The sequence below is a fragment of the Hyaena hyaena genome, unplaced genomic scaffold, assembly GCF_003009895.1.
Source record: "Hyaena hyaena isolate Hyena2069 unplaced genomic scaffold, ASM300989v1 scaffold_140, whole genome shotgun sequence".
NCBI lineage: Eukaryota > Metazoa > Chordata > Mammalia > Carnivora > Hyaenidae > Hyaena > Hyaena hyaena.
This window is the reverse complement of record NW_024080772.1, coordinates 619390-642791: the sequence shown is the minus strand read 5'-3', so window position 1 is coordinate 642791 and position 23402 is coordinate 619390. Positions and strand designations below refer to the sequence as shown.

Below are 23402 nucleotides of genomic sequence, written 5' to 3'. Positions count from 1 at the left end.
ATGATTCACAGCCTGTGATGATGGAAAGGAGAAAAACTAATATTTGGAGTTCACCAAATAATGAGTCACCCTCCTGGAAGAAAAGAAAGACTTACTATTGGCAGCGCTATGGGACGAAATTTTAATAACCATTTTCAACATTAATATTAATGCCGTAAAAGTTGGCGAAAAGAAAACAATTTAGAAACATGTGAGATTTGGTTTGCTTATGCCTTATAAAAGTCCAGTTCATGCTCCAAGAAAAAGAATGAGTAGGATCTCTACTACCTATTCCTAGACTTGCCTTCTGGACTCACTGCTGCCAAGTTACTCATTCTCCCACACAACACTTTCCATATTAATTTTGACCCTTCAGAATCAAAAAGAAGTCTTGCCTTCTTTGCACCCAAATGCCAAAATGGAATCTTTTAGTATTTCACCTTTATAAAGGGAATGTTTGAAAACAGGCCTCTTTGGCTGTGACATCAGTGAGTTACTGAGGCCTCCAAGGGCCGGAGGAAGAATTCCCAGTCCCTCGCAGCGCGGCTCTACTCCTACGGTGCAATCTGGCAATGGCCAGGGACCAAGTCTTTAAAGCTGTTTTATGGTATTTAACATATGGTCATAAATTGCTCAGTGCTCTAAAGAGGGGCTAAATTTGCCACCCCTATTGATGAGAAATGTTCTTATTTATTTAAATTTAGTGGCAAATTGGCACTTCTCCAGATGGAGAGGTTTCGGCATAAGTACAAGAGAAGAACTAACTGGAGAGGAATTGTATGTAACTTTTCTATACACTGAATGCAACCACATCAACTTAGGCTTACAGCACGCTCAGACAGGCTTCACCACACAGCATGACAGCACGAGGAGAAGATTCTAATTTCTGAGGCCCAAGCAAGGGGAAAACACAAATTTTATTCAGATTTGCATAAGAATTTTTCTGTTTTTCAAAATAATCCTCTTTCTCCTCAAGCTAACCCTATTGCCTCCCTTGGTCCTTCATTCCCCTCACAAATGAGACGTATCTGGTCTTCATCTGAAATCCCAAATCTACATAACTCCCTGGAATGTCCTAAGCCCTCTAGCCACCACCTTCCTCTTTTGCCATATTTTCGGTGAAGTCGTTTGTTATTTTTTTAATGGCTCTAATTCCCCCTCACTAAAGACATGATCCTGCTAAAACATTTTGTTCCCTTCCTTTTACAACCTAGCCCTGTAGCCAAAGGCAGAAGAAAAACAAGGATTTTTGTTTTGTTTTGATGGTGTTGTTACTAATGGTATTAACGTGAATGGTATCAAAAGGGAAATACGAAAGGTAAAGCCACTACTGTCTTTCTTTTTGTATTGTCTTAAATATGCAATACAGTACTTATTATACTATTATATATATTATACACTATATATATTATACTGTCCTGTAAGAGAAGTACAGAAATAATAGCATCAAATATAGATACAAACATCCTTAAAAGAATATGAATGAACCAAATCCAGCAATATATAAGAAGGATAATACATAGGATAATACATAATGATCAAGTGGGATTAATCCCAGGAATGCAACATGGTTCAATATTTGAAAACCAATTTATTCATCATATTAAGAGGATAAAAGAGATAAACCATGTGATCATCCTAACAGAGAAAAAGCATTTAGCATATTAATATTCTTTTTATAATAAAAACTCTTGGCACGTTTAAAGAAATGGCAACTTTCTCAAACTGATAGAGGGAAACTACAGTTGACAATTATGCTTAATGATGAAACACTAAACACCTTCCCCTTAGGACTGGAAATAAGGCAAGAATATCTGATTTCATCACTTCTACTCAAACACTGTGCTGCAGAGCCCATTCGGTGCAATAAAGTAAGAATAAGAAATATAAATCCGACAGACTGGAAAGGAGGAAGCACAATTCTTTTTCACATGCGATATGTTTTTGAAGAAAATACATAAGGAGACTAAACAAAAGTTACTAGAACTTATGGGGTGCCTGGGTGGCTCAGTCAGTTAGGCGTCCGACCTCGGCTCAGGACATGATCTCACTGTCGTGGGTTCGTGCCCCATGTCAGGCTCTGTGGTGACAGCTAGCTCAGAGCCTGGAGCCTGCTTCAGATTCTGTATCTCCCTCTCTCTCTGACTCTGCCCTGCTCACGCTGTCTCTCTCTCTCTCTCTCTCTCTCTCTCACACACACACACACACACACAAACACACAAATAAATAAAAACATTTTTAAAAAGTTACTACAACTAGTAAGTGAACTGAAGGATGCAGAAGCATACGAGGTCAAGGTACTAAAATCAATGATACTTCATGAGATTAACAACAAATAATTAGATAAAGTTCAAAAAATCTATATATATGCTATAAATTAGCCTCAAAAATATGAAATACTTAGAGGTAAATTTAAGAAAATTTGTCAAGACCTGTTCACAAAAAAACTCCAAGATGCTGGAAGAAATTAAAGAAGACCTAATAATGGGGAGGCTACCATTTTCACCTCCTGGAACACTTGATAGTAAGATGTGAATTCTCTACAAACTGATCCGCAGATTGAATGCAATTGCAAGCAGGACTTCTGCAGACCTCTGACAAGCTGATTCTAAAACTTCTATGGATATACTAAGGGCATAGAATAGCCAAAAAAGCTTTGAAAAAATAAATTATAGGACTTATACTAACTAATTTAAAGATTTACTATAATAATCGAGGCGGCATTATAGTCAGATGAGGAGAGACATCTCATTGGAATACAATATGAAATCCAGAAACAGACTCATACTCAAATGGTTAATGAACACACTTGTGGTCAAAATTAAGTCAAAATAGATCACAGACCAAAATGTCAATGGTAAAAATATAAAACTTCCAGGATAAAATCTTCAAGATCTTCAGGTAGGAAAACATTTCTTGGTAAAAAAGTCAAAAGCATAAGCTATAAAAGAAAAAACCGTCAAACTGGACTTAATCAATATTAAAAACTTCTGTTCTTGGAAAGATGTCATTAAGAAAATAAAAAGGGAGAAAATACTGACAAAATAACAAACAACATTTTTTGAGACTATATAAAGACTATACCTGTAACTCAACAAAAAGCCCGACAATCCAATCAAAACGTTGAGCAAAAGATGTGAATAGGTATTTCATAACAAAAGATATATGGATAGCCAATAAGCACATAAAAATGCAAATTAAAACCACAATGTACACATCCACTAGAAGGGATATAACTAAAAATAAGAACACCATCAAATGTGGGCAAAAATAATGAGTAACTAGACTGCTCATAAATTGCTAATAGGAATGTAAAACAGTACAACCACTTTGGAAAACAGTTTAGCAATGACTTATGAACATACACTTAGCTCACAATACTACACCACCACCCCTATGTACGTACCCAAGAAAATCAAGACATATCTCCACAAAAGACACGCACAAAAATATGACAGTAGCTTGATTCATAACAGTCAAACCCTGGAAACTCAAATGCCCTTCTAAGATGAATGAATACAAAAACCTGTGGCACTTGTATGGACACAATGCAATACTAGGCAGCAATAAGAGAAACTAAGTACTGATACAAGGAAAAATATGGATGAGTCTCCAAACATTATGCTCAGTGAAAGAAGCCATATACCAAAAACTACATAGTATACGATTCTATTTCCATGAAATTCTAAAACAGGAACAACTGGTTTACGGTGTCAGAGAGAAGGCTCAGGGATTGCAGGGATGGTTGGGGAGGTGTTCTTTATCTTGGGGGGATGGAAATGTTCTGCATCTTGACTATGGTTTAGTTACTCGAGTATTTACAAGTGACAGAATGTACTGAACTGTGCGTACATTATATGTGAATTATACCCCAATAAAGTTAATATTTTAAAAAGGAATATACATTTACACCACAGAGTTACCATGTGATTAAATGATATCATGTATATAAATAAGCCACAAAATAAATGCTCTACAAAATAAATGCTCAGTAAGTTATTTTAACAATTCTATCAGCTATTTTTTAATAAACTATAACCAGAAATTTTTCTAACATTCCATGAATTCCAAGAAAATAAGATGTTCTGAAATACCAGGACAAAGGAATCCTCAAAATCTAAGGGAGAGATAACGTCTAATCCACAAAATTAGCACTTCTTACTTGCCTTTCATGAGCATTTTTTAGAACATTCACTACATCAAAGGTGACCTGCCTCCCTAATTAGCCTCTAAAAATACCCTGAATGCTAGATAATAATAATCTTTAAGTAAATGAATCTTTTAAAAAGATAAAAATAAAAGTAAAATCAACTAGGCTACCAAGGAAAATTATAATGCCCCTCAGCATGATACAAAATACTAAGTCCCTGGACAGAGTGTCCAAATTTTTACTTAACTCAACTGTTAACAAGTCAGAGTGAAAATGGTTAAGGCCTTCCCTCCCTGCAGGTGATCTTGGAGGCAAGAAGAGAGGTGGCCAAGGAAACTCACAGACAGCGCACCCAGTAGAGTGGCAGATTTGCGTATGCACGTGAAGAACCAAATACGCCAAAGAAACAGTCAGGATGCTTTATTACTTCCTTGGTCCATCCTACTAAAGCCAAACGCTGTGAACAAAAGCTGAAACTGGAAAGGGGAGGTATTTGAGAAGTTCAATGAGCAAATCGGTTGTATAGGCTCTTGACTGAGTGCCAACGAGGAGGTAGAGAGAGGCAGGAATGTAACAGTCTTGAATGCCAGGCTGAGGGATTCTGTCACTAAAATACAGAAGGCGAGGAGGACAGGGTTAGCACAGAAAGATTTCTCAGTTAACATTTTCCGAACCGATTATATATGTTTGACAATAATAACTGTCAAAAAGAGGGACACCTGGTGGCTCAGTCAGTTAAGCATCCAACTCTTGGTTTCAGCTCAGGTCACTATCTCACAGTTGGTGGGTTTGAGCCCCAAGGCAGGCACAGAGCCTGCTTGGGATCCTCTCTCTCCCTCTCTCTGCCCCTCCCCAGCTCATACACTCTCTGTCTCGCACACACGTGAGGGCGCTCAAAATAAATAAATAAACTTAAAAAAAAAAAAAAAAACAATGTAAGAAAGAAATCACACTGCCATCCAACAAAAGGGCCAACAGCTACAGCCACTGCAGCCAGTTTATGGATCTACTGGTAACAATTCAAAATACAAGGTATAGAAACAAACCAAACAAAGCGCAAAATTCTTACAGATAAGATTCAATCAACAGGACCTAAATCTCTTGTTCAGCGGGCGCAACATCCGCCACAATACCGCTGGGACCTTCAGGTGCTACCTCTCTGGTGTTCAGTTTCTGTTTGGCAGCCATCAGTGTCAGGACCCGGAGAGTCTCTACCCAGTGCTGCATAAGAAAGATCATACAGGATGAAGAGCAGGAAAGAAAGGGCATCCTGAGTTTACAGCGCAGCTGGCTACAAAGCAGTATGTAACAGACCTGAGCTGCAAGAAGCGCTGTGTAAATGCTCGCACATGCAAGCCACTTAAAGGGATGGAATAAGAAATGAAGTTGAGTTTCAAGATCCAGTAAAGGAGAAGTTCTGGAACACTATTTGCCACGTGTCTGGAAGAATCTTTGTATATGTTTCACCACTGTTTAATAAAACATTCCATTGAAAAAGCAGTTTAAGGTTCCTTTCATTTTATTGCAATCATTCCCCCAAAACTACATATTTAAATTCAGTGATGCTAAATCAAAGCCTTGGAAATGAGCAGTCCTTTGACAATGTTCCTCTGAGGACATGGGAGAGAATGGAGTATCCAAATCATAATCTTTTTTTTTTTTCCCTCACTTTTTTCCTCTGAAAATAAGGATTTTTCCCTGGGAAAGTCTTTCCACTTCAAAACCTTTGGAGGTAATTTTTTGGCATGACTTCTTCACTCTGTTGCAAATGGCTTTGAAATGTTCATCATTCCTCTCAAATGATAAACAACTGTACTGCTCCGATTGTTAAAGACAAAAGGAAAATGTCTATAGTTTCATTTGGAACCTCTTTAGAAAGAATTCCTGTAACGGTGTAACTGATGCCTCTCTGGGTACCTACCCAGCTCATGGTTACCTTGTGCTATAACTGTCCGCTGGTAACCATCACCCAGATCTCTTGGCCAAACCACTGGGTCAAGAGTGGGCACTCGGTCCAAGCTGCCCATCAGACCCTCCCTCCCAGGAATTTAGACTCAAAGACCACAGGCTATCTCTGGTGGCCCCGAACTGAGTCACCACACAGGGGCTCAGCCCTTTCTACTCAATGTGAGGGGAAACAGAGAAATCTTGGGAAAAAGAATAAAGTGAATATAATGACAATAGACTCTGCTGCAGGAGAGACAGAAAGACAAAAAGGACAGATGCCAACTGCCTCTACAGTGTCTACCTCTTGCTAGTCCCAGGTTCCAGCCTCTCTGAGGTCTGGGCTGTGTGTGCTTCCTGCCCTTGGGCACCATGGAATTCATTTAATCCCTCATAAAGACAAATGCACTCTATGCTTCTTTCAACAAGTTTCTTATAACCAAACAGTCCCTGATGAAGAAAAAATTGTTAGTATGAAAAATAGAAATTTTAAACAAAAGATAATTTCATATTTGAAACCAATGCTAGCAAACAGTTTAATTTACTGGCCACAGACTTGTTCAATATACTTAAAATGTTTCAGTAATCTCTTTATATAGTTACATAAGTAACTCGTAAAAATGAGAATACTTCAAAGTTCTCTCACTTCTTCATCAAACCTCGCCACGGCCAGATCCAAAGAATGAACACAGTTAATGCGTTCCACTAACATCTATTAAATGAGCCCCTCTAAATGCCAGGCAATAAGCTAGGAAATGGAAATAAAATAGCAAAACAGCCTCCCTCCCTGCCCTATTTATTGGGTCCACAAAAACACAAACACAGTAATTTCTTCAAGAGTGTTAAACAGAGTGACTAGTGCTGCTATATTTACAAATATGTGTTTATATGAAGCTCATTGATCTTCCTCTGAGTTCTGTTCTAACTGGTAGATTTTCACTCAGTTTAGTGGCATCATCCTAGACCTTAACATATATTTTATTTAACAGTCTAGATCACTGAAGATTTCACTTTTCCAATCCTGTTTAAGTACCAGTTGTCTCTTCTACAATCGTGAAATTCAAGGACTTCTCTTTAATTCAGACATCTTTTGATATCTTGCATGAGAATCTTACACAAACTGGCAACTCTTTCCCTGCCCAACAGTTGTCTCTTCACATTAAAAGAGCTAAAGAAACAAGAACACCACTCCTAATGTACTGTAAGCTTCTGGCCTTTTTTATTTCAATGATTTAATTTTGAATGTGGGTAATTCTGTAGGAATCCATTCACGAATTCATGGGAGAAATATGTCCTCTCTCTTGTCTTTCATTCTCATTATCGTTAACTGCAGTTTCCTTTGTTCAAAGAGGAAACATTTCTACAATAACTGTTTTCTAATATATAAAATATTCTGAAATATAAATTTGAGTTACATGTTTTTTTCATTAATCTACTTTGCGGACGAAGTGAAATATATAAAGACAAAACCCAAATCTACAGAGTACTCTATTATCCTCCCTTTACTCTGAATTGTTAAGAGCACTGCTCCAATTTAAAAATTCCTTGTATAATCAATAACTTCTAAAGACTGAGTTTCTGTTGGCAAAAGACAGATACAAGTGACAGAATGCCACATTCTTTATAACACAGTACTTCAACCAATAAAAATCTAAACAGCAAGCTTAATTCATGCATGCATGCATGCATTTACTCCATTCCTTCAACAAATATTGAACTGAGTATCTTTACCATGCTGGGGCCTAGAGATTTCATTTAATAAACAAAACTGTGCCCATCTCTAACTTCACTGAACTTAAAGTTACAAAATAAAATTACTAGAAGCTCCAAATACCTCGATTCAGCCTTGGTTAAAATTATAGTTGAAACCACCCACTACAAGTTGTCAATAGGATTTAATGAGAAACTTTAGATAAAGTTGTTTACACAAATGGCTTTGAGACTGTAAAGCCCTGGGTTAGCCATTACCCTGTGCTTAGAAAGATAAAGGTAAAAGTTAAAAAATATTTATTTAGTAGTTACCATAGAATACTAAATCTATACTTATTTGTCTCTCACTGCCACAAAATTAAGTTTCATTCTGGATCTGTTTCCTAAACAAGGCAAAGAGCTTTTCTGTTTGCAATGACAGTTATTTTCCAAGGATTGTTAAATTACGTAACTCTTCAATGGCGTATATTTGTTCTAGAAAACTGCATTTGTTAAAATATTGGTTGTACAGAGTGAGAGTTAATTATGTAAAGGTTAATACTGCGTTGGTTATAGAAAGCAGAATTCAGTCACAGGTCTTGTGATAACTAACCACTGTGACCTTACTGATCTTGCATATATATCTGAGGTCATAAAAACTGATGGAGCAAAAACATATGTAGAAAGCGTTGCTTTGCCAGGTTTTTTAAAAGTAAAATGAAGGAGTTAAAAAAAAAGAAAGAAAAGAAAAAGGAGTCTAACATTAATTTTAAACCAATGCAAAATCTTAGTGTTCTCCAAGAGGGAAAAAGATTCTTTGTAAATTCATGATTTGCTTCAAATGACTTATCCTTTTACAGTAAATTTGGTTGATGCAGTAAATTATCTATTTCCATGAACGTCAAAGCACACACAGAATAAACCTATACTAATTATCGAGATTAATAAAATTATCTAAGTGTTCTACGTTACTACTACTACCAACACATCATGTCTCAACAAACTCCTCTCAGAAACATTTTATATTAAAAAAAACTCGAAACAATTAACTTTAAAATATTGTAATTTTAAAGTACAGTCACAAAGACTTTTTTCATTTTTTAAAATGTATTTATTTTAATTGAAGTTAGTTAACTTACAGTGTAGTATTAATTTCAGAGGTAGAAACCAATGATTCATCACTTACATACAACATCCAGTGCTCATTCCACCAAGCGCCCTCCAGCAACCCTCTGTTCTCTGTATTTAAGAGTCTCTTATGGTTTGCCTCCCTCTCTGTTTTTATCTTATTTTTCCTTCCCTTCCCCTATGTTCATCTGTTTTGTAGAAAGACACTTTAAATAACTATCGTCTAAATATTATACAAACTAAGGAAAGTAAAATAACCTTGCTATGTAATCACTGACACGAACAAATTTATGTGGGTAGATTCACAGAACACTAGTCCGGTAAAGATGGTTCTGCTGATCATCACTTAAGTTTTAACTATCTCCAAGGGTTTGTTTTGATTTTCTTCGTGTAAATTTTTCCATTTTTATACTGTCAGAGCACAGTGACTTATGTTTCATAATTTATGTCGTTGATTTATTTTTGACAATTCTATCACATTTTCAACAGCTATCAAAAAAATGATTTCCATCTGGAAATTTTAAAAGGTTTATAGTTTGGCTTCCATACTGAAGCACTGTGGTACCTCAAAGTGTGCCGCTTTTCAAGTTTAAAAGATAATTTTTTTTAAGCAAGGGATTCTAACATTAGCTTAATCATAAGACCCACATCCTTCAGAAAGCCTTCCTAAATAATATCAAGAATTTCAGAAGAAAAAAAACTTGTTCTTTAAATTCAATGAACTTTTATAAATATAGTTCATAATCAACTGTCTTTCCCTTCTATTTGGCTGTGGGCTGTTTTAGGCTAGAACCTTGATTCACCTTAATGTGGAAGAACCTCAATACACAAGTTCATTTTTTATTCAATTATTACAGAGCAATCTATGGCCTAAATTAAGTCCCTAGTACATAATGATTATATAGAGCCAGTAGCTTAACAGGACATAATTAACTTATATTGGGTATTCCAGTCCAAATACCCTAATCATCAATATTATAAGAAATTTCCTGGGAAAATCTTATAGTAATGAAAGGGTATAAATTAGTAAATGCTTCCTAATATAAACTCATACAGCCAGTAAGTTCCATTGTTTTTGCCTCAAGACTGTGGACTAACCACACACATTTATTTCTTCTCCCTTCTAAGACCCACCCTTCCATTAAATGATAATGAAACACAGAAAATAAGAATTCAAAACAACATTAAGTGAACAGGAAGGGAAGAGAATAGCAATGAGTAGACAAACAATTTCCACAAATTCCTAGAAGACAGAATGCAGATGGAAGAGTAGTAATTGATGAGACAAGGCCGAGAAAGCTTTGACTGCAGTAATGTGAGGAAGAAGCCACTGGTGAGGGGGAAGCCCTCTGTCCTGGTGAACCCATAAAAACTTGTAGTCATCTGGGGTGAGGAAAGGGAAAAATGAAAACTGGGGCTTAAAATGGGGAAATTAACTACAAACTCCGTGAGGAAGAGTCTATGATTCCCACCACCCAAAACTGGTATGGTGGCCAGATGTATATGCCCCCCCCTTGAAAAAAGATAGGGAATTTTCTAAAGAAACAGGATGATTTGGGGGAGAGCCAGAACAGCTGAACTCCATAATATGACACACAGGACTTTCTCATACTAACAGCTAGTCCATCACTAATCCACCACTCGGTAAGCTCGGTTAACCCATAAAAAAGTCCTAATCAATGTTTTACTGTCTGTCATAAATATAAATAGACAACTGAAACTCATCTTTTATTTAAGGAAAGACTCCAGAATAGTAAAGAGGGGGAAAAGATGATAAACAAACAAAAATACAATCCCGGGGGAAAATTTAAATAATTAAGAAAGCTTTTAAAAAATCCACATTCTTTGAAAGCTTTCAAGATGTCGTATTCATAGAATAAGAACAAAATGTTGTGAAAGAAGAACAGAGAGCAAAAGTAAGAAAGAGCTCTTCAAAATTAAGATACCAAATTATGACTATGGTAAATAAACATGATCAGAAGGACTACAGGAAATGGAGGAGAGTAGAGAGAGGAGTGAAAACTGAGTATTCCTAGTTTTCACTTCCTAATACCTTCCTAAGCAAGGTATTTGACTGTGTTCAAGCAATCCTGTTTTAATTCTACAAAACTAGAATTTTCAATACACAGACTACAATACAAGGTCAAATCCAAGAGAATGATAACAGGAAAATCCCACAGTGATAACTGTACAGAAGCATTCAAGCAATTTATAAATAAAGCACAGAAGACAACTCTAGGTTTAGAATAAACGATAAGTTATTCATTTTGACAACACAAAAGGAAAAGAATACAATACCTGGGAGGTGAAAGAAGAGGCAGGGAGGGAAGGGCGGGAGCTAATACCTTCACCTCACAAAGTGGGGACCCAAGACACTCTCTATGGTCAGTGGGAAAGTAAATAAATGTATACCAAGTAGCTGTCACGAGTGCACGGAGATGGGGCTAACTGCATGCCAGGCACTTACTACGAATGTTTTAGGGGCTGTTCATTTAGCTGTACCATACAATGCTTTCGGTGGTCCTTAAAAAAGAAAGGGAAAATGTTTAAGCTACAGCGTAACCAACACAGGAGCCAATAGTGATGATGTAACTGCACTGAAGAGGAAGAAAGAGAAAGATACAGTGTTCAGCAAAGACAGGCCAATGCTTCATGTATCAGAGCACAGAGTCCAAAGATAATAATATTTAAAATTGGTAAGTCAAGAAACAAAGGCATAAACATTATTTAGATATATGGAGAACACCCCCAGAACTACATACTGAAACAATTTAAAAAAGAAAATGTAAGTGGCTCCCTTAGGAAACAGGACTGGGCTTGGGAAGAAACCTAACAGAGGACTACAGCTTTCATGTGTAAAAAATTCTGAACTTTTTTACATTTTTAACAACGTGAGTAATTTAGTTTGATCATTTCTTTTAAATTTAGTTAATAATTTTTTCAAGAACAATCTAGAATGTCCCACTACCTCAGGCAGGTGAAATTCTTATGTATTTTAATGGTTTCCAGAGAATGATCTAATAATAATGCCAGGTTAACAAGTCAGCATGTCCTACATTTTTCACTTAATGTTGCATCCGTGATGCTACATTAAGATGTAGCCCCTGTTGGCCTGTAACTTAAAAAGAGTCCACAAGGCACTATTTACTCATCTGTCCCATCTTTAACATTTATGTTCTTTATTCTTCTGTTTAAGACCAAAGAGACTTCAATGCCCTGTTTACCACAAGAATAGGCTCAAGAGAGAAAATTCCTGATGAGACTTGGACTAACCCACCAAAGCCCCCACCATCTCCACGCTGCACTAGAACGTCAGCACTGGTAATAACAGCAGAGAAGGGCTGATACAACATAAGCAGATGTTGTAGACAGTGGACTAAACCCAACAACAGGTCTTGCCTACTCTTCATCAAGGTCACAAATCAGTAGTCGAAGAGCTCCAGCCAGACCCCATGCACATTTGGTTTGACCTGCTTCGTGTTGGCCCACACTACGTTTCTAATTTTTGAAAAAGTCGTTGGGATCCTAAAATGAAAGAATTTATATAAAAGTTCAGATTTCCTCTCAATAGAGGCAGTCCCATCAGAACAGGGTAGCTGTGCCCCAATTTGCCATACCTAGCCTGCTCCTCTCATTTCTGTTACTAGTCTGGCCGTGGTAGCCATTTGCACTTCCAACCCTTGCTATATCAGAGGTAACCTGTTGACAATCCTAACCTATGCCAAGAGTCTCTGAGGTAGGACTCTTATGCTCAGGTGGCATTCAGGAGTATATCAGCAACACTTGGTTCTTGGCACCCATAGTTCCAGAAGGGAGTTAACAGCCATTCCTACCTAATAGTCAGGTCTTATACAGCAATGGACTCTCTTTGTTTGAGAATTACATAAGCTCTGTCAATGGGGGAAAAAGAATACAAGAATTACTACATAGACCTAAAAATTAAGAATTTCGGTATATGCCTATTTGACCACAGATTATTCCCTACCAACCGCCTTACTTTGAATAGAACTTGAATTAAAAGACAAATTTTTAAAAATGGTAAATCCTAGGGGCACCTGGGTGGCATTGGTGATATAGTGGTGAGCATAGCTGCCTTCCTAGGGACACCTGGGTGGCTCAGTCAATTAAGCATCTGACTTCGGCTCAGGTCGTGATCTCACAGCACGTGAGTTTGAGTCCTATGTCGGGTTCTGTGCTGACAGAGCCTGGAGCCTGCTTTGGATTCTGTGTCTCCCTCTCTCTCTGCCCCTCCCCTGCTCACACTCTGTCTCTCAACAATAAATAATAAACATTAAAAAAAAATTTTAAGTGGTAAATCCTAGTGATAATACCTAATAGCCAGAAATAAAAACTGAAACACAAAGTCTGATAACTAGCACTGTAATGTACATTTTCAATAAAATAGGCATCATTTACTTACATTTTAATGTCTCTCCAGCATACGGTATGTGCAGTTTAAATCGGTCACAGTTAGGTCCAGGAGTCAATGAGGTGCAGCTTTAAAAAAAAGAGAGAGAGAGAGAAGAAAAGATTAAAAAAAAAAAAAAAACTCACATGTTTATGGTATTTAATAAAGTAAATTAAAAAGTGATCCTTATAGAGAAAAGATTAAAGCACTGGCTTGTAAAACAAAAAAATAAAAGCCCTCAATGGTCATCGAGGCCAAGAGAGAAAGACCGGACTTAAAACAAATGATCCATTTATCTCACAATAGAACTTATATGCCTTCTTTTTTTTTTCTTAATTTTTTTTAACATGTATTTATTTTTGAGAGATAGAGAGAGATAGAGCATGAGGTACTGGCAGAGAGAGAGGGAGATGCAGAACCTAAAGTAGGCTCCAGGCTCTGAGCTGACAGCACAGAGCCTGAAGCAGGGCTCAAACCCACGAACTGTGAGATCATGACCTGAGCTGAAGTCAGATGCTCAACTGACAGAGCCACCCAGGCGCCCCAGAATTTACATGCCTTCTAACAACAAACGCCAATAAAGCTCAAGTGAGTGTATCTGGACTTTTAAACTAGGTGTTATCATCCCAAACAGGTCTGTAGTCTTTGATGCCAAGAATTGTAAAGAAGAGTCGTTTTATGGACAGATTTTAAATATAGACTCTTAGCTTTCACCCAGTACTAAAAAGAGCCCACATCTGGCCTTTTTTCCAGACACCAGGTCATTTCCTCTTTCTCTCTGAAGGGAAGGTGCTTCCTCTAGATCTGGCACCCCCTTGTCTTCCATCTACAGTGGGGCACAAGGCACTGCCCTCAGTTTCAGATAAAATGCAAATTTAAAATGGGGTGAATCGGTCACTCAGGTGTTTGGTTTCTTTTCAATCTATTACTTCACAAAGTTAAACAATATTCTTTGTTCTTTAAACAAGCTTACAAAATATCGTTCCTGATCTCACAAGTCCTAACTTCAACGGCATAAGGGCCGAACTGGCTTCATTAATTAATACCAATTTGAAGTCAAGTAAGGAAATTATATGTCTTCATTTGATTTTAAAAACTGAGGTTTTTCAATTATAAAGTAAAGCAAAAAATACTAAGTTCCCTTCATAATTCCAAAACTGACTATGAGGCATCTCTGAAAAGAGTATTTTAAGGAATGGAAGCATTGTTGGAATTAATGTACACCTTCCTTGGATGGCCACTCTGAAGGCAACAGTCATTTGAAAATAAACTTTAGAAATGTGGACTCTACACGTGTACCCCAATGTTCATAGCAGCACTCTCCACAATAGCTAAAACATGGAAAGAGCCTAAGTGTCCATCAACAGATGAATGGATCAAGAAGATGTGGTTTATCTATACCATGGAATACTACATGGCAATGAGAAACAATGAAATCTGGCCATGTGTAGCAACATGGATGGACCTTGAGGGTGTTATGCTGAGCGAAATAAGTCAGGCAGAGAAAGACAAATATCATATGTTTGCACGTATAGGAGGATTAGGAGGAACTTGACGGAGGAACAAGGGGGAGAAGAAGGGCGGAAATGGTGGGGGAAAGGGAGAGAGGCAAACCGTGTGAGACTCTTGAATGCTGACAAAAACTGAGGACTGATGGATGTGGGGGGGAGGGGGGGATTGGCATGGAGGAGGGCACTTTGGGGATGAGCACTGAGTGTTATGTAGAAACTAATTTGACAATAAACTATTTGTAAAAGAAATGTGGACTCTGAAAAACTAACTCCGATCTCATATTAGATTTACCATAACGTTTTCCCAAAATGGAAAAAGAGTAAACAAAGAACCAGACAGAAAGCTTAACTTAGATGTATTTTCACAAATCAATAGGCTGATTTTTTCTCTTATCTTTAAGGGACAACAAAAAACACCAGTTTATAAACTAAACAACAAAGCTGCACTAGTGATTGCAGAGTAACTTGATTTTAATTTCTTATAGGCTTTAAGAACACATTTTCCTTTACTGTTCAATATAAAAAAAATTCTTCAGGGCATATCTTATTAAAGGTACTAAAATATTTCCCTTATAGTATATCTTTTCTAGACCACAGCACAGCAGTTATTTGAAAACACTTACGGAAAACACATAAATTAAAGCATTACAAAATATAATCTAATGAGAGAAATGGCCCTGCAAACAACACTAAGAACTTCTTCTCTTGCATATGTTCCACGAACAATGCTTTAAAATTACTTTTTAATAAAAAATAAAATAAAATAAACACCATTCACAATCATGAATATCAAATTATCCACCTATCTTATACAGCTTAGCAACCGAAGTTATTAATAGCACAAGAAATTCTGAGGATTAATCTGATTCTAGTTTGTTTGAATAACTAGTCTTTCTTCAATGTGAAATTAGTTTCTCAATTGTTACATTCACTGTGGGGCCATGTTTTATATTATTTCCTTTATGCTTTAACTTGGGCTAAAACAGTGTTTTGTGCTCTGTCCCTCCTCCTTCCTCCCTTCCTATGTGAACAGCTTGGCTCAGCCACCCTAGGGTGTTAAAAAGCACATTTCTCCACCTGAGTGATTCACTCGCTGGGGTTTTTTTTGTTTTTTGTTTTTTGTTTTTTACTTAGGTAAGATATACTGAGCATTGTTCTATGTGTTAGGAATACAGGGTGCACAGACAGACAAGATCTACAGTCCCATGGAACTTAAATTCTGACAAAAGAAAAAGAAGTGATAAACAAGAGAGGAAGATATAAAGATGGTCCAAAATTGCTAAATGTTATGAAGGAAATAAAGTGGTGTTGCAGGGAAACGGGGGCTACATTGCACTGGAAGACTGGGGAAGACCTCAGAGGAGGTGAAATCCAAAACCTGCAGAACGCCACGGGGCCACCAAGGCGAGTTCTGGGGCAGAGCACTCCAGGCAGAGGAAGCAGCTGGTGCAAAGGCGTGAAGGCAGGGATGAGCTGCATATATCTGGGGGAAGAAATCTTGGTATGTCTGGGCGATGCAGCTAGACCAGAGTGAATGAGGGAGAGAACAGCAAAAGATTAGGACGGGGGTAAGCAAGGGACAGATCGCACAGAGCCCTGTAGGTGGTGGCAATTAATTCAGGTTTTATTCCAAGCTCAAAGGAGGGTTTTAAGAAGAGTAAGATTATCTGATTCTGTGCTTTTTAAGAGATCACCTTGTCTACTTTATGGGGAAAAAGGCTGTAAAGAAGTCAACAGAAGCCAACAGGAGACCACTTCAGGAAAGAAAGATGATGGACACACTAGGGCTAGGGAAGCTGCGGTACCAATGGGAGGCATGGATTTACTGACTAGGGACGACTAGGTGACTAGTCGGAGAGGAGCCAAGATGCCGGAACAGTATGAAAGTCTTTTTTCTGTCTTGCATACATGAAAAATACAGCCAGATCAACACTAAGCCATCCTACACACTAGAAAACTGACTAGGGATGACTAGAAGGAGAGCAAGTTTAGGAAGAAGGGGAATCAAGAGTGTAGAGTGTGAGATAACAGCCAAATCGTATATGGAAACACAGCCCTAGTAACGGAGGGGCTAGCCAGTCCATAAGGGCCATGAAAACATCACAGAAAAGACAGAAGAAAAATTTGCCAAAACTCACTTTAGAGTGCTATATACTGTTGGAAAGATCACTTACTTGGAGTGGGGATGTGCGCAGGGGTCAAACTCCCCAAAGAGCATTCCCAAGTTAAAATGGCTAATTTCCAGTTAACTGCAGGGGTCCCGTTTTGCTGAGAGGAATATACAAATTTGGGGCCAAGAACTTAATTATTCAAGGCAACAGGGGAAAGACTAAGTTGCCATTAGCAGGCCTCTGTCTCAACAGTGCTCAGCTTCTCCAATGAAACACTGAGCAAATTATTTGTAATATCTGTTGTGCTCTATCTTCCATATTACCTAGGATCATCAGCTTTACGGGAAACAAGCCAAATGTCATGTTACCTGAAGGTTCTTTTAGGATTAAACTAAAAATATTTCCTCTTCTTAAATTACCTTGGTTTTGGTCATGTTATTTAATTTACTATGAAATTTCAAATCACATTAAAATAGGGCATTAGCTTTTCTGTTACTTAAAAAAGGGCATGAGTTAAAAAAAGATGGAAAAAACACATATGAACAGTATGCTTCCACTTATAGAAAAGACAGATCTATATGTATGTATGTCTATGCATACAAACAGATTTCAGAAGGAGAGTCACCAAATGTGGCAGGATTTGGAGTCATTTTTACAACTTTCTTTGACAACCTTTCTGCATTGTTTTGATTTTTGTGATGAACATGAACTATTTTATAATTACATAAATATTTTTAAAGTTAAGTAGATTCTTTTTATATTTGAAAAACTGCCAGATAATCAACTGATGAGGACTCTTCAAGTAAAATATGTATGAAAGTCTTTATATTATGATATCACAAAACTTCACACTGCTAATATTTATTATCCCTTGCAGTTTCTCTGTGTCAGGTTTTGGGAACGGCCTGGTGAGGCAGCCCTGGTATAGGGATGCTGCAGTCAGATGTCAGTAACAGATAACTAACACAGTGGAGAAGTTCATTCATCTAGAAAATCATTTCCTTTCAGGAATATGAAAAAGCTACTGAAAAGCCACTGGCTTCATTAAAATTCTATTTTTATAACGGCAACTTGTCCTAACAGTTAGATCTGAGGTTTAAAAACCAAAATTCCAGGGGTTCAGTCGGTTAAGTGACCTACTCTTGACTTGGGCTCAGATCATGATCTCACAGTTCTGTGGGTTCAAGCCCTGCGTTGGGCTCCATGCTGACAGCCTGCTTGGGATTCCCTCTCTCTGTCCCCCTCTCCCATGCTCGCTAGCTCACTCTCTCTCCCCTTCTCTCTCAAAATAAATAAACTTTTAAAAAAAACAAGCAGTATTCCAAATTGAGTATCTTTTAATAATAAGATAATTTGAAATCACTAAAAACTGTTGACAACAAAATATAATTTCAAATTTGTCCCTCAACTATATTTCCTGAGTGCTTACCATTTGTCAGGCACTGTGCTAAGTGCACAGAACTCAGCAGTAATGAGAACAACAACAAAAAAAATCTTGGCATTATATTGGGAAAAAAAGTTTTTAGATGAAGAACTATGTTCTAAAAAATGTATTTTTTACTAAATTCTAATCACCTCAATATGCTGGGAATACACTATTTTAAAGTTTAACACATGGGAGAACAAAGGGAGTTAAACTACCACATTCTGCAGAGTATGCATGTGGGAACTTTCAAGTGGGAATTCCTGAAAGCATCAGAGCAAGCAGAATAGTGCCTGTTACAGAACTCAGAGCCAGCTAACCACACATACAGTAAAATGCTAAGCATAACAACCCCCACATACTCTCGTCCCTACCACCTCTTAGCTTACATCTAATCACATGACTCCCAAGATTATTATTTGTCCACTTTCCAATTGTGGTTTGTCTTCCCAACCAGGTGATAAGATTCTTGGTGCTAAAACTGTTCTATACTTTTTGTTTAAATGTCCTAGTATAGCATCTAGCACATGTGTACTAAGCATCCAGCATTTGATGACATTTTAGGATATACTTATCATCATAAACTAAACTCAGCAACTGTCATTTTACAGATGGTGACAGTGAAGCCCAAGGGTCTCACAGTTACTCAGTGAGTGCACTGGGACTGGAAAGCACTTCCAGAGCACTCTGGCCACATCTTAGTCTCCCTGACCCAGGCATCCTTCAATCATCTGTAAATCTCCAGCATCTAGCACTGGTGTCTAGGATGTGGATACTCCAATAACTATGTATGGAGATAAAGTTTTGCTGAATGAATCTATAAACTGACTCCCAGTTTTGTGCTGTTTTCATGTCAAAAACTAGTGATTTAACTGGAATTAAGAAGATACTCTTATCCTCACTTCTAAGATAAAAGTGTGATTATTTGTAAGAGGTCCTCCCTTTGAAGAGATGTACATGTGAACCAGAATTTATATTTAAAGTCACTTCCTAAAATTACTCTATTTCACAATAAACAGGGGCGCCTGGGTGGCTCAGTCGGTTAAGAGTCCGACTTCAGCTCAGGTCTCATGGTTTATGGGTTCAAGCCCCGCTTTGGATTCTGTGTCTCCCTCTCTCTCTGACCACCCCCCCCCCCCCCCCCCCCGCCGCTCGCTCGCGCTCTCTCTCTCTCTGCCTCTCTCTCTCAGAAATAAATAAAACATTTAAAAATAAATAAATAATAACAACAAGCGCTAACATTTGTTGAGCATTTGCTATGTGGCAGGTACTATTCTAAATTCTTTAATTAGACTGAACTATTTAAACCCACAGCAACCTCCAGAGATAGATGCTATTATTACCTCCACTTTACAGATGAGGAAACTGAGGCACAGGGAAGATGCATATCTTGCTAGTTAGGGACTGGATCCAAATCCAGGATGTCTGGCTCTGGGGCCCATTTCCTTAAACACCACTCCAAATCATCTCTCAATATTTAAAGGGGAAACCATCAGATTTAGTAAAAAATGTGAATTATAAATCTGTCAGTAAATGCCATCTTATTAAGTGCCTAAAATAATCAAAAGTAAAGGCTAAAAAACTGTTGCCAAAAACAGTGTTCTACCCTACCAGCTTTAGTGAAAAGAAAGTGATTTATCAGGAATAAGTATAAGAACTGTATACATGTAAATCAATGATACAAAAGAGGGAAAAGGACCTAACTGGATTTTAAAAGGCTCTACAATGGTAACACTCTTGACTTATTTAGCAAACTCTTTAAATGAACAGTGAAAGTAAATTTGGATTTGAATCCTCTTTATTACTTGCTCATAGCTCCTGAGATCTGACTCAAATTATTAAGGTATCACTATAAACAGGAAAAGTTGGCAATTTCCCTACAGTTTATATGATTTTAGTGACAGCCAAGAATTAATCTGGATTAACAAAGTTATACAAAGATATTCTACAACCTTGAAGACATTAGCATTTTTAAGATAATGCAAAATGTAAGTAAAATACATGCTTTGCAATATAACACTAACCCTATTATTTGATCTGCTTTCCGGGTGAAAAAAAAGAATGATTTAAACCATTTCTACTCTCTAAGCCATCTAAAAAGAACAAAGTAGATGAGTCCAAGGTTCCTTCCCTGAGTCTGCTGTCAGTTTCCTTTACAGTATTAATTTACCATTTGGCACGTTCTCCTACATGGCTTCCTGTTTTCTTGATAATGACGTTTGTGCTTAACCAACAATATTCAACATCAGCTGAGAAGGAAGTCTTCAGCTTTGGCAACCTAGAATCACAGGTGACTGTGAAATAAAATAGGCTCAAAGACCAATAACTGCTTGGTAAGTGACTCTCAAGTCACAAGGCAGAGTGAATTCCTGGTAGCTCATATTCACCACCTCTTCATTATACAGAATTTATTTTCTCTGAATTAACTCTATCATCAATGATTCCATTCAGACCAAAGCAATTTCAAAATTATCATGGCTTACAGACTGAAAGGCAGCAGCAAAGAAGCTAGAAGACTCCCACACGCTATGTGAACACCTACTAAGTAATCTATAAAACAGGCATTTTATCCACAAAGGCATCTGACCTTCTGATTCACAGACTTTTACACCCTCATCCTTAAAAGGGATTATGCCCCATCTAGTTGACTACATCAAAACCCACTAGGTCAAGCTGAGGCCTTTCTACAAGGAGACTCATGAATTAAAATTGGTAAAAGAAGGCAATAAAATTGCACTGAGATAGATTTTTTACAACATTCAGAAGAATGGCACTATTTGCTTAATGACATACGATGTTCTCGATAAACCACATATATCCTCTATGCCTCTAAAGCCTGAAATCTATTTCTAGGTCCTACTAGAAAGTGATGGATCCAGCTCTTAGCAGAGGATTCCAAAATGCCACCACCAAAATATGTGACTCAGATCCAAATGTTTTAAAAATTATAAAACTAAAATATTCAAAAAAAACATGTATTTGCCAGTTCATGTGGCATCAATTGCTATTCCCAATTTACATGCTAGATCTCCATTTATAAATGATAGACTTCAACTCTAAAGGAGGAAGTATTTTTAAAAGTTAGTAGGTGTTCCTTTAACAAAAATGTGGTTTAAATTACAATATGATTCCAGTAGGAATGATAGCCTCACACACTATTTTCAACAGAGAACTAGGAAGGGGGAAAATCTTAATATTCTGAGATGATGCTTTGCTCATTAATGTTCAACCTTTCTTTTCTATTCGGTGCTTTTAATTCACTCTGTTAACAGAATAAAAGAGAAAAATAATAGGATTATCTCAATTAGTGCTGGATAAGTATTTGATCAAATTAAACATCCATTCGTGATTTTAAAAACTCTTGGCAAATAAGGACAAAAAATAACTTCCTTAATATGATAAAGGCCATCTACAGAAAAAAAACACAACAATACTACATTTAATAACAAAATGTCATATTGTTCCCTTTGAGACAGAGAATGAGATGACACCCACTCTTACCACTTTAATTCAACATTGTACTGGCAGTCTTATCAAGTACAGAGTAGCACAGGGAAATCAGGGTATATATATTGGAAAGGAAGAAATAAAACTATATTTGCATGAAGATAATATGACCCTGCATACAGAAAACTTTTTAAACCTTTATAGGCATTATAGGAAATATGCGAGCTTATTAGTAAAGTTGCTAAACAAAGGACATACACAAAAATCAACTGTAGACTGTGTATGTACATCTACACACCATCAACAACTGGTTAAAAAAATAAAAACTTTTAGAGAGATGCCATCAAAAGTAACATCAAACTATCAAGTATATATAAAATAAATGTCACAAAAGACGTGCAAGATCTTTATGTAGAAAATTATTAGTACAAGAAAATAAAATGAATAAACAAACACAGTTACGTCCATAAATTAAAGATTACATAACGAAAAGATGTCTGTTCTCCATTATTGATCTGGAACCTGAAAGGTAGATTTTAAAATGTAAATGGAATGCCAAGAATCAAGAATAGACCATATTCTCTTGAAGAAGAAAAACTTGACAGGATTATACACAATAGCCAAAAACTGGCAATAACCCAGTGTCAATCGAGACTGACAAATGGATAAACAAAATGTGACATAAACGTATAATGGGATATTATTCAATAGACTTAAACAGGAAAGAAATTGATACATACTACAACATGGATAAACCTTGAAGATATTATGCTAAGTGAAATAAGCTGGTCACGAGAGGACAAATACTGTACAATTCCATCCATATGAGGTGCCTGGAGTTATCAAATTCAAAGAGACAGGAAGTGGAATGGTAGTAGTCAAGGACTGAAAGGAGGGCGGAAGTACACAGTATTTAAGGGGTACAGAGTTTCAATTCTGCAAGAGGAAAAGTACTGAAGATAGATGGTGATGGCTGCACAACAATGTAAATGCACTTAATGCTATGAATAGTACACTTAAAAATGGATAAAATTATGTAAACTGGTACAGCCACTCTGGAAAACAGTATGGAGGCTCCTCAAAAGATTAAAAGTAGAACTGCCCTACGACTCAACAACTGCACTACTAGGTACTTATCCAAGGGATACAGGTATGCTGTTTCGAAGGGGTACATGCACCCCAATGTTTATAGCAGCACTACCGACAATAGCCAAAGTATGGAAAGAGCCTAAATGTCCATCAAAAGATGAATGGACAAAGATGATGTGGTGTATATACACAATGGAGTATTACTCAGAAGTCAAAAAGAATGAAATCTTGCCATCAGCAACTATGTGGATGAACTCGAGGGTATTATGCTAAGCAAAATAAGTCAGTTGGAGAAAGACAAATATCATATGACTTCACTCATAGGAGGAACTTTAAGATACAGAACAGATGAACATAAGGGAAGGGAAGCAAAAATAATATAAAAACAGGGTGGAGGTCAAAACATAAGAGATTCTTAACTATGGAGAAAAAACAGAAGGTTACTGGAGGGATTGTGGGAGGGGGGAATGGGCTAAATGGGTAAGGGGCATTAAGGAATCTACTCCTGAAATCTTTACTGCAC

At 37.2% G+C, this 23402-nt stretch overlaps 1 protein-coding gene across 5 annotated transcripts in view; it reads right to left on the bottom strand.

The window, feature by feature from the left end:
• BABAM2 (BRISC and BRCA1 A complex member 2) overlaps positions 1 to 23402 on the bottom strand; it is a 401061-nt gene that overhangs the window by 346640 nt on the left and 31019 nt on the right. For all 5 annotated transcript variants that reach the window (XM_039238505.1, XM_039238507.1, XM_039238509.1 and 2 more), the window contains exon 3: positions 13311 to 13387. In XM_039238505.1, the coding sequence (XP_039094436.1) occupies positions 13311 to 13387 (77 nt within the window). The remainder of the gene's footprint in view (positions 1 to 13310; positions 13388 to 23402) is intronic.